Source organism: Xenopus laevis, chromosome 8L (assembly GCF_017654675.1).
Source record: "Xenopus laevis strain J_2021 chromosome 8L, Xenopus_laevis_v10.1, whole genome shotgun sequence".
Lineage (NCBI taxonomy): Eukaryota > Metazoa > Chordata > Amphibia > Anura > Pipidae > Xenopus > Xenopus laevis.
In genome coordinates, this window is record NC_054385.1 from 86,866,965 (window position 1) to 86,887,265 (window position 20,301).

The following is a 20,301-nucleotide window of genomic DNA, read 5'->3' on the forward strand; positions in this document are numbered from 1 at the left end:
CCTATTTCAAATAGCGAACAGCGCATCCTCCCGAAGATAAAGCTCCCAAACACACTGCCCTATTCTTATATGCAGATTTTATCCCACGGTTTAAATTTTTCTTTGCTTCAATAACTTAATGCATTGACAAGAAACACAGTGGGAGGTGATATACAGAATATTACACTTTGTGCAGCACAATGTTATTTACAGCTGTGGCTCAGTAGGAGGATATCTAAAGATGCATAAACTGGAACACATTTCCTTATGTACTGTTTTCTCATTGCGGAGAAGTAATGTACTTCTACACTCATCTTTTCCTGAACAATTAGCTACAGCCTGGCAATAAGAAATGGCCCAAAAAATTAGGGTAGACGTAGATGTAGAGCTCTTTGTACCACACAATGGGTCAGATTCAATTTTGTGAGAAAAGGGTTTATCCATGAAAATTTATGGACGAGATACAACTTGAGATGCAATTCAATTTAGAAAAATATATCTCGTGGTTCAACACCTGAAAGCTCTATTGAAGTCCATGGGAAAAACCTGGAACTGAATTTGGAGAAAAACTTTTAATCTTGTCAATGACTTTTCACATGATAAACCATGAGATAACTTTTTCTCACTGAATTGAACCTGGCCCAATGTCTTCTGCTTGACATTGCCTTCTTGTGCATATGTTATTGACAAGCACAAGGGCAAAGCAAAAAATTTGTGTGCAGTTCATAAACACTTTTAACAAAGATACTTTTTCTTAAACACCCATGAATTGGTGTTAATGTACAGGTTCATGACATGTTTGCAATTGTGTACAATGTGCAAAGTAAAGGCCGAAAGATACAAGGAAGCCTTAGGGTAGAACTACACGAGCGTTTTTACCTGCAATAGCATCCATTCCAACGCGCTGAATGTAAGGTATGCGCCGAATCTAAGGTAAGTAATAGGAATGTCGGATGCTGTCGATGTGTGCATACGACACGACTGACGGATGCGAACGGTGCATGTTGCGTCTTTATCAGACAGTCGTGCTATGTTGGATGAACGCAGCGACAACGTCCGACATTCCTATTACTTACCTTAGATTCGGCGCATCCGACGTGACACCTGCGATTCATCTCTGTGTGTCTGAACAGATGCCATCGCAGGTAAAAGCTCTCATGTAGTTCTACCCTTAGAGTAACCGTTGCCTTGAAGTGTTACTTTCAGGGCTCCCTTTGCATGTTGCACCAACACATGCAGCTGGCACAAAATGAGAACTTTACGCCCACATTAGTAAACGGAGTGCATTTGTTATTGCACACAGCACTTTCCAGTTGTGTTAATTAAGTGTATTTTCCTGGTGACATTGCAGTTTTATTAAAATCATATTTACGGCACTACAAGTGTAAATTCACTAGTGCATTTCCCTATACAGTTGCAGTGGGTGGAGTGATTCTTCCATAGGCTGAAGTCCTGTTATTATTCGTAAGTAGCCTATGGAAGGATTGCGCCGCCCCCGGCCCAGCGTCACTGAAACAGCACCGAAGATCCTTAAGCATTGTTGGAGGGTCGGGTTCATACAGGTTCGCAGGGCTGGGGGTGGCTGTGAGGAGAACTATTGCGGCTGCAGCACATACTTGATACAAACACGTTCCTATGATTTTTATAGGAATGTGTCGCTATGCTTTAAGTAAAACTGCCTCATTGTGGTAACATAGCTTTACCTGCATGCAGTCCTTACAGAAGAAATAACATTTCCAAAAAACATTGCAATGAAAATAAGTACATGCATGGAGCCTTACCCAAGAAGGGAAGTAGGCTTCTGGCTCAAAATATTTTCCGTAGTGCTTGTTCCTTTTGAAGTTGCCCATATCGGCCTGAAGAGCAAAGGCAGCCAGTAGGAAGTAGGCCTCTTCTCTCTGCGTACACTGGGAGTGTAGCACTTGTTTTCTCAGGTGGCAGTAATAGTAATATCTTGCTGTTCTGTCACTGAAAAAACAAGAGCAGGAGGGAGGCTACTGAATAACTGCGAGAGAATTAGCTGGGAGTTGTGTTCGTGAAATTCAGGCTACAGAAATACACTGCCCTAGTAATGATTCTGACCCAGTTCTGATATAAACCAGTTTGCAGGTGTAATGGTTAATATTTTTTAACTCTGATATTTTATCACCTGACAGCTCTGTAAAATGCATTATGTAGATGTCTAAAGCATAGCATATATATTAATTTGCCTTATTTCATTGGTAAAAACTATACTTATGCACTGGATATTCCTTCTGGTGCTGCATTTTTGAAGAATGTTTCAAGGATACAGAGAGGTCACTGTAGGACAAGAATCTGCAATATGTACCCTAACAGCTGCTACCAAACAAAAGCCCCGGGTTTCCCTCTTTAGTTAATAGTGGGACTTGTAGTTCAACAGCAGCTATAGAACCATGGCAGATTCATGTCTTAGGAAATAGGTGCTGCTGCCACTTATCTCCACACAGAGGTTGCTATTTCCTGTTTTAGTAAGTGAAAGGAATTCTAATTTGGGTGGCCACCGTGTGAACTGCAGCTGGCGTGTAACATTACATCATTTATACAAGAGCTTAGATACAGAATATACAAAGTTTAGTATTTATGGTCCCAGGGAGCATAGCAACTTGTAATATGAAAAGAAGATTTAAAGGAGATGCCTTTAATGGCTAACTCAATAGGAAATAACTGCAAGCCTTCTCCGTCAAAGTCACTCCAGTTCCCTGAAGGCTTACAGAAGGTATTCATTTAGTTAGTTTATTATTAACGGTGTCCCTTATAAATTGGGCTGTCTTTTACAGTGGTGGAGCAAACCAGTGGACAACTAGGGACCTATTGTTTAAATACAGGTTGCCTAACCCATGGTTCTTCAGCAGGCCTTCAATAACCCCTGTAGAAACCCATGCTTATTGCTTATCAGGTGGGTGCCTGACATCTGGCTGTAGGGGTTTTAGAGACTTTCAAGTGGTCCCATCTTTACCTGCATAATAGTGAATGTATCTGTGTCCCAGGGTAACTAAAGGCTGGGAAAAGCTTTCACAAGGAAAATTATATTCAATACATCTGTTTCCCTCAAATGAAACGGAGTTACCACATTTCCTGCAGAACATACCTCATTTACTTGATGAAACCCAGATGTTATTTGGAATTGCGCTGATGCCAGTAGCTTTCCAAAAAATGAAAATAGTAGGCGTGTGATACAGCAAATGGCTACGCCCTAAGGTAAGAACATCTGCAAGGCCCTGCCAGTGACGTACACAGTTGCAAGCTATATGAGGTTGCAAAGTGCTATCAAAGGAAAAAGCACAATGCAAACAACAGTTCTAGAACAGGAACAGGCAACCTCCCATGTATTAGCTGCCTGCAACAGAATCAGTGGCAAAGTTGCCACCAGGAGTGCCTGCTGTAGCTCTCCGTGACCCATTATGCTTTCACTGGTTTGCAGTCAAAAGTTTCAGCTTATTTCTTAGTGCAGCTTGTGTTTCCCTTTGTAACAGTCTGAACATTGTTGCTATAGTAAACTACAATTCTGTGATGTGCAAAAGAAATATTCTCTACTCCCCACCACTTTTAAAGTTTATGAGCTTAAAATTAATCATCTGTAAAAGTTGCTACATACTTGTTTGTTTGAAAGCAACATATGGTTTAGCTCCTGCCCCTTTAACGTGCCTGTTGGGCCATGATAATGCATTCCAAGCATAGTGTACATATCAGTGTGTTGGAGTGCAGGTATTAGGAAATAAAGAGAACTTTAGGGCAGAATGTGTAAGGGAATGAGGGAGGAGACATGGCAGTGGAATACACAGAAGCATAGTATATTGTGCTCCATGAGAGTTTAGCTGGGAATCTATATAGAGATGGAATAGTACTAGGGTTACCACCTGACCGGTATTTATTATGGTTCATCCCAATATTATTAATAGGGTGAAAAGATAAATACATATGAAGGCCGGTATTTTTTTCCAGAAAAGGTGGCAACCCTAAATAGTACACGAGTATAGCAAATAAATTGAGGCTTAAATCAAAGGTTATTTAATAAAAAAAGTCACTGAAGCTCCATGTGGTTGAAAGTGAAGCATTAAAGGTCTCCCATTCTTTACTATGGGTAACTAGACCCAGGGCAAAACCTTTTACTCTAAGGGGCATATTTATTATGCTGTGTAAAATAAAATTCACCGGAAAACCGGTGTAAAAGGCTGTGTAATATAAATGTCAAATTTATCAAGATGTGTTTTATTTTACGATATGCGTATGCCAGATTTGCCGCAGTTATTTTACACTGCTTCAGACCTTTGCAAGTGTGTTCTGGTGGAAGTTGTTTAAAGGAAAAGTGTGTAAAAAAATTAAGAAATAAGAATTATCCTGCCGTTTTTTATACCCCTAGCCCCGTTTTTTTCTGCCCCTAAGTACATTACTACAAGCTAAATGGAGTATGCACATTATAGCAAGTAAGAATGGCATTGACTTAAAGGAGAAATCAACCTGTGGGGAGAAAACCCTGTACCCCCCACCCCAGGTAGACCTCCTCCCCCCAGGCTAACAACCCCCTCGGGGAAATGCCCCATACTCCATACTTACCCCTACGCGCAGATTCTTACATTGAAGTTCCACGCATCCATCTTCCGGCTCCTCGGTAAGCTGACAGAGATCATCAATTTCCATGTAATTCCATGCGCAGTTGTCGCAAACCAGCAAACTGCTCCAACTGCGCAAAAATTCCGATCTCTCAGTCAGCTTACAGAGGAGCCATAAAATGGACACGTGGAACTTCACTGGAAGAATCTGCGCCGAGGGGTAAGTATGCAAGTATTTCCCGGGGGGGGTAGTTAGCCTGGGGGAGGAGGGAGGGAGGTCTACCTGGGGGTACGAGGTTTTTTCCCCACAGGTTGATTTCTCCTTAAGTACCAGGGCCTTTATTCGTGCATTCCCATACAGTGGCTTTATGATGCCTTTCACTGCATTGAAATACATGAGTTAATGGAGCCTGTACTATGGCGTAAAACTAAAAAACAATTTGAAGTTGGCTAAAGTTTTTTGATGTTTTCCTGGAGTTAATAATACCAAACTAATATTTCATGTTTTGATGTTGGAAAAAACATTTTAGAGTAAAGTTATGTAAAAAAAATGTAATTCAGATGATTTAAATGCTTTCCCAGCACAAACAAACATTTTTCTCCAATTCAGCTGTAAATTCGTCGTAACTACACTTTTGTGAATTTTCCCCCTGGTGTAACAGGGACAGTGAAACTGGTTAGTGAAAACAGTGACTCAGTGCCTATGTTACCATTAATGGATGACTAAATCTTATGTTTCATCCTTCCCTTGCAGTTTGAAATGAACGTCTCTCCCATGAACTCTCCGACACCTTGCTGTCAGTGTGACAAACCAGTGGCAAGTCATGGCAAAGACCAAGCAAAGCTACATCAGGATGAATACGAAGCATGCTCAGAACCCGAAGAGAGAAAACATAAGATGATGTTTTGTGTAGGTATTCCCCTGTACTAATTCCAGTTCAGCAGAAAAATTATAGCTTTTAGCCTTCCTTTAAAACTCATTTACCACACAAAAAAACACAACTAATTAACAGCTGCAGCAAAAATTTGGGAGAAACGAATACACTCCCCGGACTGAACATCTACTTGACTGGTAACTCTAAACCAGAAGATCTCCCTTTCCACAACTTAAGCTACAGCTGAGATCTGCTGTTCAACTCACTTTAGTGGTACTTCATTATTAGATTATAGACAGTTATATTCAGAGACAATTTTTAATATTTTTACTTTTACAAAGGTTTTTTCAGCAGCTCTCCCGTTTTGTATTTCAGCGGCTAGGGGTTATATTTTCCATAGCAACCAGGAAATGGTTTGAGTGAAAGAATGTAATAAGTATAAAAGGAGGACTAAATAGGATGATCAGTAATAAAAAGCAATAATAATAAAATGATAGATTGATATAGATTGGCTGCTGGGGTTATTGACCTCCATTTGAAAGCTGGAAAGAGATAGAAGAGGAAAGCAAATAGCTCAACAACTATAAGAACAAATAATGAAGACCAAATGGAAATTTGCTAGTAATAGGACATTCTCTCACATACTAAAAGTTAAAGGTGAACCACAGTTGTTAAGAGTTGTTAAATATTGCTTAGCTTTCTATTTCTGCCCCCAGTTCAGGCCAGTTTTTTACCTTGACAAAGGAATAACCGTAGAAGCTACAAAAATTGTCCATCCCAGAAACGGCATACAATTGCAGGGTACTGCACAGCTATAGCTGGGATTAAGGGACAAAAGATTTAGCTCCAGCCATAAAAGTATTATTTTGCTACAACAACACATGTGACTGTTTATTTATCTTGGGCTCCAGGGAGCGTGCCATAATGATTACACATGGACTATTATTCCTCCTCATGATCTAAACAAACACTTGTTGGTACAATTAATTGAAATTGTTATGGTAAATTCCTTTGAAAATTGGTGTAACAGGATCCCACGCACTCCTATAACCTGTCCACTTTTGAAGTATAAATGATTGGACTATAAAACATAGTAGTGTGACACATCGCAAACTGCATGTATCTCTAGCCAGCTCTTCTTGAATTACACATCTCGGCAGTTCCACATAAGCCTTAGATATTCAGACGTCATTGTTAAATAACTAAAAAGATGCAGAACCTATCCGATAGCGAAGAAAAATAACCAGTACTGGTTATAAAGAGAAGGGCTAAATGGAGCCAAAAGATTCCAAAAAATGAGAGGCTTTGACCTGCACTTAAGGAATTATAGGTAGAGACATGCACATTACTTCTTAGGGGTTGATCATCTTCAAACACTTTTTTCAGTTCAGTTCAGTTTTCAGATAGTTCACCAGAAATAAAGACTTCCAAATATACTGCTGAAAAACTTATCAAATAATTTATCAACTAATATAACAAATTGTAACAGTTCAGAATCTGCACCTGGATTACTGAGCTGCCAGACTCCAACACCCGAGACAGGATTATTAAACTTTAAACTTCAATTTTGGAAAAACAATAAAATAAAAGAAATAAATAAAATATAGAAGGCAGCTGAAAAAAGTCTTTATTTCTAAGGAACAATCTGAAAACAACTCAACTGAAAAAAAGTGTTTGAAGGTGAACAGCCCCTTTAATGTCTATGTGGCCAACTATGCACCCAGAATTGCATAACTGCCTAATAGTTCAGAGCAACAAGTTGTAAATGGCTGCACTTAGTACAAGCTCCCTATACGGAGTTGTGGCTATTCATATTGTGCTATTATTGCACAACAGTGGAGAGCCAGGCTAGAATGAATTTGTTGCATGCAAGGGTAAATCAACTAGACCACACGTCTGTAGGCCCACATATAATGATTGGTCACATCAACACAGTTTGGTAATCCAAATGTGTGGTTAAACTGTGCAAATAAATGAATGACTAGCCTTTAAAATAAGTATAATTTAGTGGTCAGTAAGCCTATTCCCCCAGAGATAAGTGCTATACATTTGTATCTTTTAGCTCTTCCCAGAATGGACAGCAGGAAGCTAACCATGGCTATTCCTAATCTTTTATAAAGTCTACCTTTTTGTTAGAAACTGGGGTGCAAAACAGATCATTGTGACATAAATAAATCTGCATTGGGTGTTTGAAGAGCATATCAAGATTAACCTTTAAGTTAACTTTTAGTATGTTATGTATGTATATTTGTTATAGAATGGCCAATTCTAAGCAATTTTTTAATTGGCCTTCATTTTTTTTAATAGTTTTGACTGACTCCTTCCAGCTTTCAAATGGGGGTCACTGACGCCACCCAAAAAGCAAATGCTCTGAAAGGCTACACATATATTGTTATTGTTACTTTTTATTACTCATCTTTCTATTCAGGCCTCTTCTACTCATATTCCAGTCTCTTATTTAACACAATGCATATCTATTAGGGTAAAGTGGACCCTAGCAACCAGACTGCTGAAATTGCAAAGTTGAGGGCTGATGAATAAAAAGCTAAATAACTCAAAATCCACAAATAAAAAATGAAAACCAGTTGCAAATTGTCTCAAAATATCACTCTCTACATCATTATAAAAGTTAATTTCAAGGTGAACAACCCATTTAAGTTTGTTATCAATGCATTGCTCTTGGGTCAGCTTACTAAACTCTCTGGGCATCCACTTCCCGTAAAAAAGCTTACATTTTTATGCTTTTTTGATGTCCTCGGGTGTACATCTTATCTGACCTCTTAAACCCAGGAGATTTATTTTTTATAAAAAAGAACCAGCAAGCAAGCCCTGTATCCCCTAGATCATATATTTTTAGAGCCCCTTGTTACACATAACCATGAAATGAAGATAACAAAAATAAATCAGACTGATTATTAAAATATAGCACAGGTCTGAGGGGAAACCAAACCTTCCCTTTCTAGTTGCTTTAGTAAATATAACAAATATTACACTTGACTGATGCTGGTAATAAGAGCATTTTATTATTTATGTTCAGCTCAAGCTTTAAGAAATATGAGAATCGTTTGTGTATCATGGAGACAATCCACCAGTGCAAATTCATTTAATGGTGAAAGATACATATACTTTAAAGAATGCAACAGATACAAGAGATATTCACAACAATCATTTAAGATGAGAATCAGAGAAATTCTCAAAGCCAGCCCCTCCCAAATACGGTTAGTTTTCAAGGTCAACAAATACCCAGCATTGGATCCAGTAACATTTACCGATTTTATATGCTTCAAACAGGGTACTGGACACTCTAATATACCCAAAAGCTGCTGCTGCATGTTGCAGCTGGTGCAGCAAAATTTAGTATCATAGATGGCAGCAATGGGAAGAATTGTAAAACTGAACAAATAAAAAATAGGTGGTGCAGAGATTAAATAAAAGCCACTGTCTGCAATGTGTTCAAACTGTAAAGAAATGTTAGAGAAAATGCTTGCCAACAGGGAAAAAAGAAGTTGGGTTTATAGAATGAATAAATCTGTGATGCACAGAAAGTCCATGCTCAAATGCCCTGAGTATGTATATACCACTGGAACCCATCATATGTAAAACTTGCATCTATGATTATCTCTAGTGGCAGCAGTTAATCCTTTGAAAATCATTTTGCATCAACTATGGTTTTCATATGTAAGAAATATAGTTGAATATGTATATTCTAAAGTCCCTGTAAGGGAATAGTAACTTAACAACATTGTATACATAATAATGATGATCAGCACTAACAAAGCTACTGGGGCTGTCATACGGAGCTGGGCTGGTGACGGATTTCAAACACCCGAGGGGTGTCAGTATATTTCCTTTGCCTAAAAAGGAAGTTTAAGATAACACTTGCTCTTAATAAATAATCCCCCTTGTGTCTGACCACCGGTTTTTTTAAGGATTGAGTTGCGTTTTCCACAAAAATTCTAGTTTTGAGTTTATTTTTTGGGCAAAATCACATTTTCTGGTTAAAAAAAAAAAAAAACATGAAATTTAAATTTTTCGAGATTTATTATACCCGAAGCCTGGAAATAGCTTGAATCTGAAAATACACCATCTAAAACCTGTCGAGGTCATGTAGAGGTCAATGGAAAAGGTCCCTTGAACCATTTGAAGATGTTAACAGCCTTCATGATGTTCAATGCACAATGTTTACCCGAAAACTCAATCAAAACCCGAATTGATGGAGTTTTTTCCCACCAAAAACTCCATCAATTCGGGTTTTGTGTTGTAACCCTAAACACTCTGATTCAATTTTTTTCCATATAAGTTTTTATCTCAAGTAGAAACCATTCGAGTTCATTCGAGGTATACAAAACTCTAAAATTCAACCTTTGATAAATAACCCCCAAGGTGTGGGTTACATCTTAGTCCAAGAATTTATTTTATTATAAGAATATATTTGTTGACATGCATTCTGCATTGATCGATTTATTGAAATATACTGAATTAGGCTCAGTGTCTTGCCTCTTATTCTTACAAAAATACAACCTATTGAGCATTAAACTGACTTTAAATAGACAGTACAGTATGAGGCACAGAGTTTGCCTTCTCTGCATACTTGCATTTATACATACCTCTGGGATGGCCATAATGACTGCATCTGCTAACGTATTCAGACATCAAGGGGAAATTGCTATCTAGGGGTCCATTTAAATAAATGCAAGTATGAGGAAAAGTGCTATTCTGTGAATGCAATTATAATACAACCTGTGATAAATATAATATACTGCCATGTTGCATCACTCATGCCTTTTTTCACTCCATGGCTGCCACCCACCCTTGTTTTACTATCTGAACTTCAAAATATAAATATAAATGCATTTTTATACAGTTTTTATCCAGACTGAAAGGAAACCATACTCCTATAAACCATTTCCCAAGCCCCTTTAGGCTTTCCATAGTGGGTGCTGCACAGATTTTCTGGAAAGCAGAGGGACTTCATGTTAAATTATGATCCATTATTTCCCAGTGGAATAAGGTGAGGGAGGGCTTAGATCAGTCTGTGAGCCTAAGGAGGGTGGGGAACTGGTCCCAGTGAGAACAAAACAATAATATCATGGATTCCATCTATGCAATCAGGTATGTCTTTGTAACAAAAACAAATATATATTTATTTTTTATAGTTATTTATATGCCTAATTGAATAAGCTCATGCCAAAAAGAGGGGTATATTTCTCCTTTAATGTTTGACTAGAATTTAAGTACTATGCAAATGCAGCATCTCTTGGTGCCTCTAATAATTGTGCCCTTACTGCTGTGAAATGTTTTGCTGGCCTTTCATCAAACTTAATGTAATGTTTTTCCACCAGCAACCCCATGTCATTTTCCAAGCTATGGACAAATAGCACCTTTTAATCTTAATGAAAGTGCTTAAGGCATTCATTTATAATATGCAAAAAGTTGCATGGAAGATTATTTAGCACATTGTGTGTGGAGCTTTTCCTAAAGGCACAGTATGATTTAAGTAGTGTTCTTGTATAACCTCTAGTTATGACAAGCATTGCTACATAAACGAGAATATGTTGTTTTTATTTATATTTAACAACCTGGGGCGAGAACCGGTGTAATTCTGGGAAATTAAAAGAATGTTACATGACCAGCTCTATGCCAATATAAGCAAGTCCTGAGAAAAATGTTTGAGTTAACTACCATCTAAAAAATACAACGCACACATGCCTTTGTGATAATGTAACAACGGTTTCTAAAATAATAATTTGTCAGGTGTGTGATGTGCTCAAGCATAAACTACTGTAGGAAATATAATTTTCCCTAGTCTGCTGGAGCATAGCACAGCTTCCCATATTGCTGTCTTACATACATGTGTGTGTGTGTGTCAAAGCAGTCTTTCAGGTAAAACTATTTTATTTTAGGCTGTGTGCCTGTACTATTGTACCAGCTTCATGCTCGACTTACACAGATGTATCAGTAATCATGCTTACCTTATTAATCTACCATTTTCAACATAATATTGCACTCGAAAATGAATAATCATAGGTGGGCCAAACTGGTCAATACCCTGAAGAGAAATAAACACAAGTTTTATAAGTACATGCATGTTATAGGTTGCAACTTAGGTTAAACAGTATAACAAAGCAACATCCACAGGGATCAAGGCTCTTCATCTGTTTTGCTTTTTTGCATTTGGCAACCTGTGTAGTGCAATGCCAGATTGGGGGGGGGGGATACTGCGGAGGGCCAACAGTAGTCTTTATTTACCACACCCTCCAGGTGAAACAAATTCTACACACACATGCACACTACCTCCAACCCCCCCCCCCCAAATATGTAAACATCCATTCCTTTTCTACTATATGTAGCTCTCTTTTTTTCAATATTCTGTAAGTGCAGTTCTGATTAACTGATTCTGAAGGGCTACAGGCTGCACATCTTACATATCGATAGTAAACATGTAATTGTTAAAAACCAATTGTCAGCTATGCTTAAACTTTTATAAGAGTGGCCAAGGTTCTAACTGCACAATCAGTGCAGTGCCACACAATTCATTAATTCTTTAAAATATCCAGCATTATCATGCTCATCTATAAAAGCAAGCAATTGGCACTGACCTAAACTGCAGTCGCAGTAATGTAAGTGAGACCAGCAGTAAAATCCTTGGGACAATATTCTTATATAGCAGGACCCATGCAAACCAGTGTATTTCCCAATGAGCTTACAGCCAGTGTTGGTGCCCAGTCTGGAACGGACACAAAATAACTTGGCAAATAACACCAGCCTTGAAGAAAGCTTTTAGTCTGATGGCCATGTGCACACCAACTGTGTTCCTCCCCAAAATCAATGTCAAGCAGCAGTTGTTTTTACTGCACCAAGGATATTTCTAAGATTTATGTCTTGGGACTCTGCTGAAGAAACAACCTTGGTATATAAAAGAGGTCTTTATGCCAAAACCTAATTTTATACTCACAACGTGATTTGAAAACTCACATGGCAAAACACCTGATATTTAGATTGTAAGCTCTAATGAGCAGAGCCCTCTTTATATTTTGCATTGGTCCTAATTTATATGTAATCTTCATGTTTGATGTGTACACCCGAATATTGCACAGAACTGCTAAATATGTTGGCTGCTTTATAAATGCTTTCTCACTACAACGGACTTGATTCAAGGACACAACCACTGTGTGTTACTTGCACTGTGCCAATGCTGACAACTTTTTACATATGATTAAATAAAGGATGTTGAAGACTTTTAACGTATCCAGATTGTGTCCTTGAATCAAGTCCTTTGTAGTGAGAGAGTTGAAGGAATCCAATGCCAGGATGTGGGACTGGAGGTCACGTGAGTAGTCTGGACGAATGGGGAGCTCCGCACTCGCATCGAGGAACTTTATAAATGCTTGTTCATACATGTAGATATGCAGTATAACCCCTTTTTATATATATGCACATTACACTATACAAAGTTATTGTTAATGCTACTTTTAATTACTAATCTTTCTATTCAGGTCCTCTCCTATTCATATTCCAGTCTCTAATTCAAATGAATGCATGGTTGCTGGGTTCATTTGGACCCTAGCTTACAGATTACTAAAAATGAAAATTGAAGAGCTGCTGAATGAAAAGCTAAATAACTCAAATAATAAAAAATGAAAACCAACTGCAAATTGTCTCAGAATATCACTCTCTACATCATACTAAAAGTTATCTCAAAGGTGAACAATCCATTTAAGACTGTGACGATATGGTTTGTACACTGGTCTGTGCCTATTTTTTGGCATGCTGGCATCTTTTCATATGGTTTAATGTGTGCTAATATGGATTTGCATTTGCCTGCACCAACATTGTTTTTGCATTAAATCTAGCCACTTTCATGTGAGCAGGTGTCCGAGTTAATTTTCTTCCCAACTTTTTCTCTATCACATTTTGCCATCCACCATTCGAGGCATGAGTCTGCAAACAGCTGAGCATCTGACTTCCTACGGTATTATCCACACACGCATTTCTTTCATTTTATGCCAACGGCAAAATTCCTCAGGAATTCAAGCCAAGAAATTTGTTGAACAAACATAGCTCGATGGACTTACTTTGCTAGCTTCTTTCTTCCATTCCTTAGGGCAGTACTTATAAAGCTTCTGCGAAAGCTCCATATAAACATGCTCATTGTCTGTGCAGAAGAAAGGGGAAGAAATGAATTTAATCTATTTACACAAATACATTTAGTATGAGACACTGTGGCGTCAGTGCAGGGGCCAATAAAGGTATGAAAACCAAGAATCCCTGCCTGCTACCAAAGGGAACTCTGAAGCTGTTGCTAAACTCCAACTCCAAATATATTCATGTTCAGATACAATTAGCCAAGATGGTGATTCCTGAATTGCTGTGACTATTTCTATATGGTTATTTCTTACAGATCTTTTAAATGGTACAATAGAGTATATCCAGGTGTTTACACAGTCAAAATTTAGACTGTAACACTTTTGAGACACTTTTGGGGCAGTTTCGCTCACATGAATGACAGGGGCACGTTAGCATTTATACAACCCCTGTGGGACATTGCTTGTCCCCCTCCTCTAATCAGTTTCACCATAAGTTCAACATCATGCTTTTTTAAGCAAGACAGCTGTTAATTATCTTAAATCACACACTGTGAGTTTGTTTCGGCTGAATGGCATCTTGGGCTTCATTTCATCTATGCCAAAGGAGTCACCAGTTTGACTTGTTTATTGAAGCATCATGACACCCTTTTGTTTTTTTTCGCATATCTAAAAAAAATGTGTGTGTGCTTGATGTTAATGCCTCCCCAGTCTGTCAGGAGGAATGTGTGTGCTCTGAGGAATGTGGCTCCCGCAGAATGCATCTCTTGGGGCATGCCTCAGCTGTCCCCACTGCTCACATTGGGCTCAGCATTCTAAAGTCATGTCTTCCACCGTGTCCGGGTATCCAGCATGGAGGAAAGTAAAAGGAGGACATGATAGGACAAATGCAAAGGCTTTGCTTGTCAGTGCTATTTGTAGGGTGGGGCACCTCTGATCCATTTATTTTATTAAATTCTAGTTCATATTCAACAATGGCCGATGTTTGGGTGCCTTCAAAGGAGCTCAATCAAAATTTTCAAATACAGCACTACAACTGAACTTTGGACAACACAGCTTCATCGCTGGTAGTATTATGGAGAAACAACTACTCTACTACCTACTGTAAATATGCTCCATGTTCAGACAAACTGCATAATGTAAAAACACCATACTTGACAAAAATAAATTTCTGATCAATTTTGATGGATGCTTTTGCTGCTGGAAATGTATATGGCTTTAGGCCCTACAAGTCCTAGCAGCAGCTAGGTAAATCTATTTTACATACAAGCAAAAAAAAATAATTTCTATGTCCTCAAAAAAAAAAAAATATGGATAAAAAATGGATAGATAATTGAAATTTACAGAGAAGGAGTTTGTTTGTCGGTTCTATTCAGGTATTTTAACTTGCACATTTAAATAACAGCAAACTCTATCAGCAAATTGGAATTCGGTTTGACAGAGCTCAACTCTGAGTGGACAAGCAAAGTATTTATTCATTGTGTTTGAAAAGCATTTCAGCTACTCAAATGTCAGTCAGAAATTATTGAAACTCTTCCTGGTGATGAGAGGTCACGTAAATGATATATCCAGACATGTTCAGATGTGCAAAAATGTGACCCACAGAGAGAGAGCAGAAAATAACCCACTATGCCTATTTATTTTAGCTCAGCAAGATGTAGAATGGACTGTTGAAATGACAGAAGCTTGTAAATTGCATGGCCACTAAAACTAGACACAATACATATATATTCTGTTAATGCTTTCTGTAGTGCTTGTAAAAGGAGTATGTGACTTACTTTGTATTACGCTCAAGCCAAAGAGATGACAGTCTTTCAAATGCAGGAGGTCACAGACTTGCTCCAGTAACTCCTGACAAAGTGCTTTAACCTGTAATAGAGAACACATACTGTATAGATAAAACATGCTTATACCTTAGTGTAGTTTCACAGAATTAAAGTTACCCATTCTAAAACCTAAAAAATAATGTTTGAAAATTCTTTTAAGACATTAAAAATGAGTCAACTATCATACTTACACAGCTAGGCAACGCAGCCACGACTTTAGAGACCAAGGCGCTGGGATCGCTAGAGCCACTTGCTACTATATTCTACAGGGGCCCGTCTCAATTTCATACAATTACATACATTTTAAAAACCCCCACTGCTCCAACAGTGACAGATGGAAATGTGTGATGATACATTTGTAATGTCTAGCACTCCCCTGTCTTTCTTTTTCCTTTACACCTCTTCTCTCACTTCTTTTCTCTACTAAAGTTCAAAAAGCAAACTAAAAACTTGAGAAAAAAAAAATCACAATTGAAAAATATTAACCCTCTACAAGCCAGCTGATGATCTTAAACAAGCAGTTAACTTTTATTTTCTACAGGTAGCATTGTTCTTAGGCAGCCAGAGTTGCAACTAGGGTTGTCACCTTTTGTATTAAAAAATACCAGTCTTAGCCCCGCCCAAAGCCCCACCCTCAATCCCGCCCAAAGTCAGACCCCCTGTGCCTAGCTATTAAAGCCCCAGTCACGCTGACACCGCCCACAAACTTCTCATCATCACGCGAGAGTGCGCTGTAGCGCAGCCCGCATACAGTAGCTGAGCAGGGGAATTTGGAGCAGGGAGGGAGGAGGGAGCAGTGAAGCTGCTTAAAAGTAAGTGTCATTTCTCCCCACAAAAAATTACCGGCCAATGTAATTGCCGGTATTGTCTTAATACCGGCACCGGCCTCCATACCTATTTTACCGGCTAGGCCAGTAATTTACCGCCAGGTGGCAACCATAGTTGCAACAGTAGTGAGGGGATCTTCTGTGGGATTTAGAATTCCATATGGGACTCAAATGAGCAAGAACTGTTCTATGGGTGGCAAACATTTATATTAATGAAAATTCCACCCAACTGGAGACTTGTGCTCCTGCCATACAGACCAGCTTGCTACTGCTTGTTAGACAGCTAAGATGAGACAAAGCCACCTACTGTGTTAGTGATTTTTAATTATTATTATTATTTAGTTCTTTAGTGCCTTTTGGTTAATAAAGGTGTCAGTCAACATTTGCATTTCAAAGCTTTGCTGGGCTTCAAGCAAAAAGGCTGCTTATATCGGCGTTTCTCCAGTGGATCTGAAGTAGCTGGTGCAGTGTACTAGTGTAAAGTACAGAATTATAGATTAATTAAATATTACTTATATGCCATTTACAAACATAGGAACTTATATCTTATAACAACTTATATTATAATAACGTCAAGAAAAAGCATCTGCCCTTTAATCCGAATAGTTTCTAAATGCAGTTTTATAAACATTTGGAAGTAGCAGTGTTTAGTAGGCATGGCTCATTATTAAATACATATATACCAGATTCAACATAGTTTAGATTTGGTTTGGTTGAATATATGACCCAAATGCCCAGTGGAATCCTGGATTTAAGGAAATTACTGTTGCCAAGAATCTAAATTACTGCCATGTAACGGCTATGAAAGAATCTCCTTTGTCTAGCCCCGGTACTGATTGTTTTTTCAACTAACAACCTGTACATGTATTTAAAGGAGTTCCAATTTCCCAGTTCTTTCAAATCCTAAGCATCAAAACAATGGACCCTGACCACTCTACATTTACCCATGGGTTAAGGAACGTCAGCATTCATGATAAAAACAAGCCAACAACAAATATAGTACCACCACCTACACAATGCAGAGATTGTCTAACATTGCCTCAAGCTCTTCTCTCACTACAATTCCCAGCAGCCACTGAGATGCCGTCGTATAAAGAAGTAAAATGGTGCAGAAATGCCATTAATCACTCAAATATACGTTCATATTTGAGCTCCAGACCCTGGCTGTTGGCCTTCAAATCCTCTACATTGCTCATACTCACATTTATAATGATATTCAAAGTATCATCGTTTGGTAGGAAGACACATACGCTCCGTCGGTCCTGCATGACTCGATTGTTGTGGAAGTTCAGTTTGCTCATTTTGTTTAGGGCTTTGTCTGGGGGTCACTGTGGTGCTCCAAGCCTTAGCAGACACCACAGACTAAGATTCACTGATCTCTCAGGGTTTCTCATTATCAGGCTCTATCGGGGAGGCGTGCTCCTCTATTCAACAACTATCTCTGCAAGAGAAGAGAACACTGGAATCAGACAAGTGTACTTATCACAGATTTGCTTCTCTAGATTAGCATTCTCTAATGATACACAGCATGATAATTTTAAGAGAATGTGCATGCTCCTTTACCATGAAATCGTCTGGGGTTTTGATAATAAAAGAAGTGTCACCTATAGATTATTGCAATGTGTTGTCACTTTACTGGAATTACTATTACTTCATTGTTGTTTTTTTAACAGCCTGGGGGAACAGACTTTGCACAACTCATTTTACAGGGACAAAAAAAAAATAGTTTAGTTATTTATGTTTGTGCTATTGGCTGCAGGTGGTTTCATCTGGATGGAAGAAATGTTTCTACATTGATATATGCTTTGCTACAAACAACTTAAATGTGACAAAACTGGTAACTTCCATTTTTGCCACTTTAAATGTGACAACTTAAATGTGACAAAACTGGTAACCTCACTTTTTGCCACTTTAATTATTGACAAGATATTACAAAAGATGTTAAAACAAAAGCTTATAACAAAATTACACATTTTCATAAAAATTTAAAATGCTACCAACTATTTCCCGAACTCTCTGCCAGCAGTCACCTAATGACTATGTAATTGCTAGGAAAATAAAGGCACAGCAGTCAATCTATTAGGTACCAGCTAAACTCACTTCGGCACAAGTGATAGGCTGCTTCTAGGAAAGGACAGTGAGTAATTTAGGACTCAATCTAGAAACACATGCCTTATTGCTGGAATGTAGAGAAATGTATAAATTCCTGTAAAAAAGGAAACATTCTTTGTATGTAACTTTAAAGGCATAATATGCCCCATTAATTATTTCCTTTAAATATTCTGAAAATGGATTAATCAAAGTAATCCCTGCTTATCTACATATTATAGTTATTAATATGTGTAAGAGGTTTCTCTGCCTGGTAAAAAAAAAAAAAAAGATAAATCTTCAAACACCTCAGTGAAACTATAATAGCAGGTATATTTTATTCATGTACAGGTGTGGGATCCCTTATTCAGAAAGCCATTATCCAGAAAGCTCTGAATTATGGATGATTTACTTTTTCTCTCTAATAATAAAACACTACCTTGTACTTGATCCAAGCTAAGATATAATTAATCCTTATTGGAAGCAAAACCAGTCTATTTGGTTTATTTAATGTTTACATTATTTTCTAATAGATTTAAGGTATGAAGATCCGTTATCTTCTGGATAATGGGTCCCATACCTGTATTAGCTGTTTAAATAGTTCCGACACATTTACACAGCAATTTAGAGATTTTACATATTTCGTATCAGTCCCTGCTCCAGTGGAGCTTACAATCTAAGGTCAATATCACATTCACACACAGTAGGGTGAAGTTTTATCAGTAGCCAATTAACCTGAGGAAACCCATGTAGATACAGAGAGACCCTACAAACTGGGAGACCCTAGGATACTAACCAATAATATTTAAATTCAGCATCTCCCAGACATGGGAACAAGGCAAGAAATATAAATTGTAACAAATCTGTCCTTTTTCAGAGAATGTCTCTTTAAGTGTCCAGACTGTCAGGTGATATTTTAACTTTGTTGGCGTGTCACCATGAAACATACGGAAATGAGTAGTTCTAAAAACAGTCTGAAATGAAGCAGGAGTGCAATATGCTACTTTCTTGCACAATTCTGTGACACACACAGGGTTACATTGATGTCTGACAAATCAGCTAACTGGCCTAATCAGGTATACACCAGCACCCATGTTTTGGAGCTCCAAGCCAACCTAATACATTATTTTATATTAAAATATATTACTTTCCATAAACCATTATCATGGTATGACAACTGGTTTAGCCACGTATAATCTGTTCTTGCCAGCCTCTTTTAGTCATGGTGAAAGTGGCCAGCAAGCCAGTTTATTTTCCCCTAACAGAAACCTCAGGTTAATGGTTAGTGAGCAAAACATTTGTCCGACACACCCATCCCGCAGAGTCTACTGAATGCATTTTATACTTTATAGTTACACATACTGTAGATACACACATACAAGCACAAATATAATATACAAAGATATGCAGTTCAGGCAGCAGCATGACATAGTTTACCAGGTGCATTTTCATTGATCGAATGTCCTAAAACATCAGTGCATAAATATCAATTTTTGGACTTTATGAGTGTTCACCTATTTTGCAGAACTCATTCTCTTGTTGCGGTCATCAGATGAAGACATCAACGTAATTGGGTCATTTATTGTAGATGATGAAAGCATACCATAAATGTCATATGTAGCCTAAAGCCAATGGGTCAGATCCCACTTACCCAGTGTATTGCTTTTGCCTCCTTCTGACAATAAGTAAATCTTCCACATTTTGACTTATCACCTTCCTCTATAACAGTAATTATTTAGGGCATATTGGGTTTCACGGATGTCCCTTTTTTTTTGTTTTGGGCTAAGTAAAGGGCTTTCTCAACAGAACAACCAAGTTAGTGATCACTTTACTGTTTTAATAGACAGACTTCTAATATTTTCAGTGTGCTGCATGGTTACAAGCGCTGTTCCTGTATTATTGTAAACAGATTCTAAATTTTGCTTTTTAAGCTGAGGTCAGGGGATGGCTGTAAACAGAGCAGGCACACGGGGAGCAGTATGTATATTTGTTTTCCAGATTGCATGCAGAGATCATTACTCTGGCTTACTTTAATGGTATCCAAAGATGCC

At 38.1% G+C, this 20,301-nt stretch overlaps 1 protein-coding gene across 3 annotated transcripts in view; it reads right to left on the reverse strand.

Moving 5' to 3' along the window:
• The window catches only part of frmd6.L (FERM domain containing 6 L homeolog), a 51,713-nt gene that overhangs the window by 16,620 nt on the left and 14,792 nt on the right, over positions 1-20,301 (reverse strand). For all 3 annotated transcript variants that reach the window (XM_018230537.2, XM_018230539.2, XM_018230538.2), the window contains 5 exons: positions 17,365-17,603; positions 15,288-15,378; positions 13,501-13,580; positions 11,398-11,474; positions 1,761-1,947 (listed from right to left, as the gene is read on the reverse strand). In XM_018230537.2, coding sequence (XP_018086026.1) covers positions 1,761-1,947; positions 11,398-11,474; positions 13,501-13,580; positions 15,288-15,378; positions 17,365-17,463 — 534 coding nt within the window. In that variant the 5' untranslated portion in view covers positions 17,464-17,603. The remainder of the gene's footprint in view (positions 1-1,760; positions 1,948-11,397; positions 11,475-13,500; positions 13,581-15,287; positions 15,379-17,364; positions 17,604-20,301) is intronic.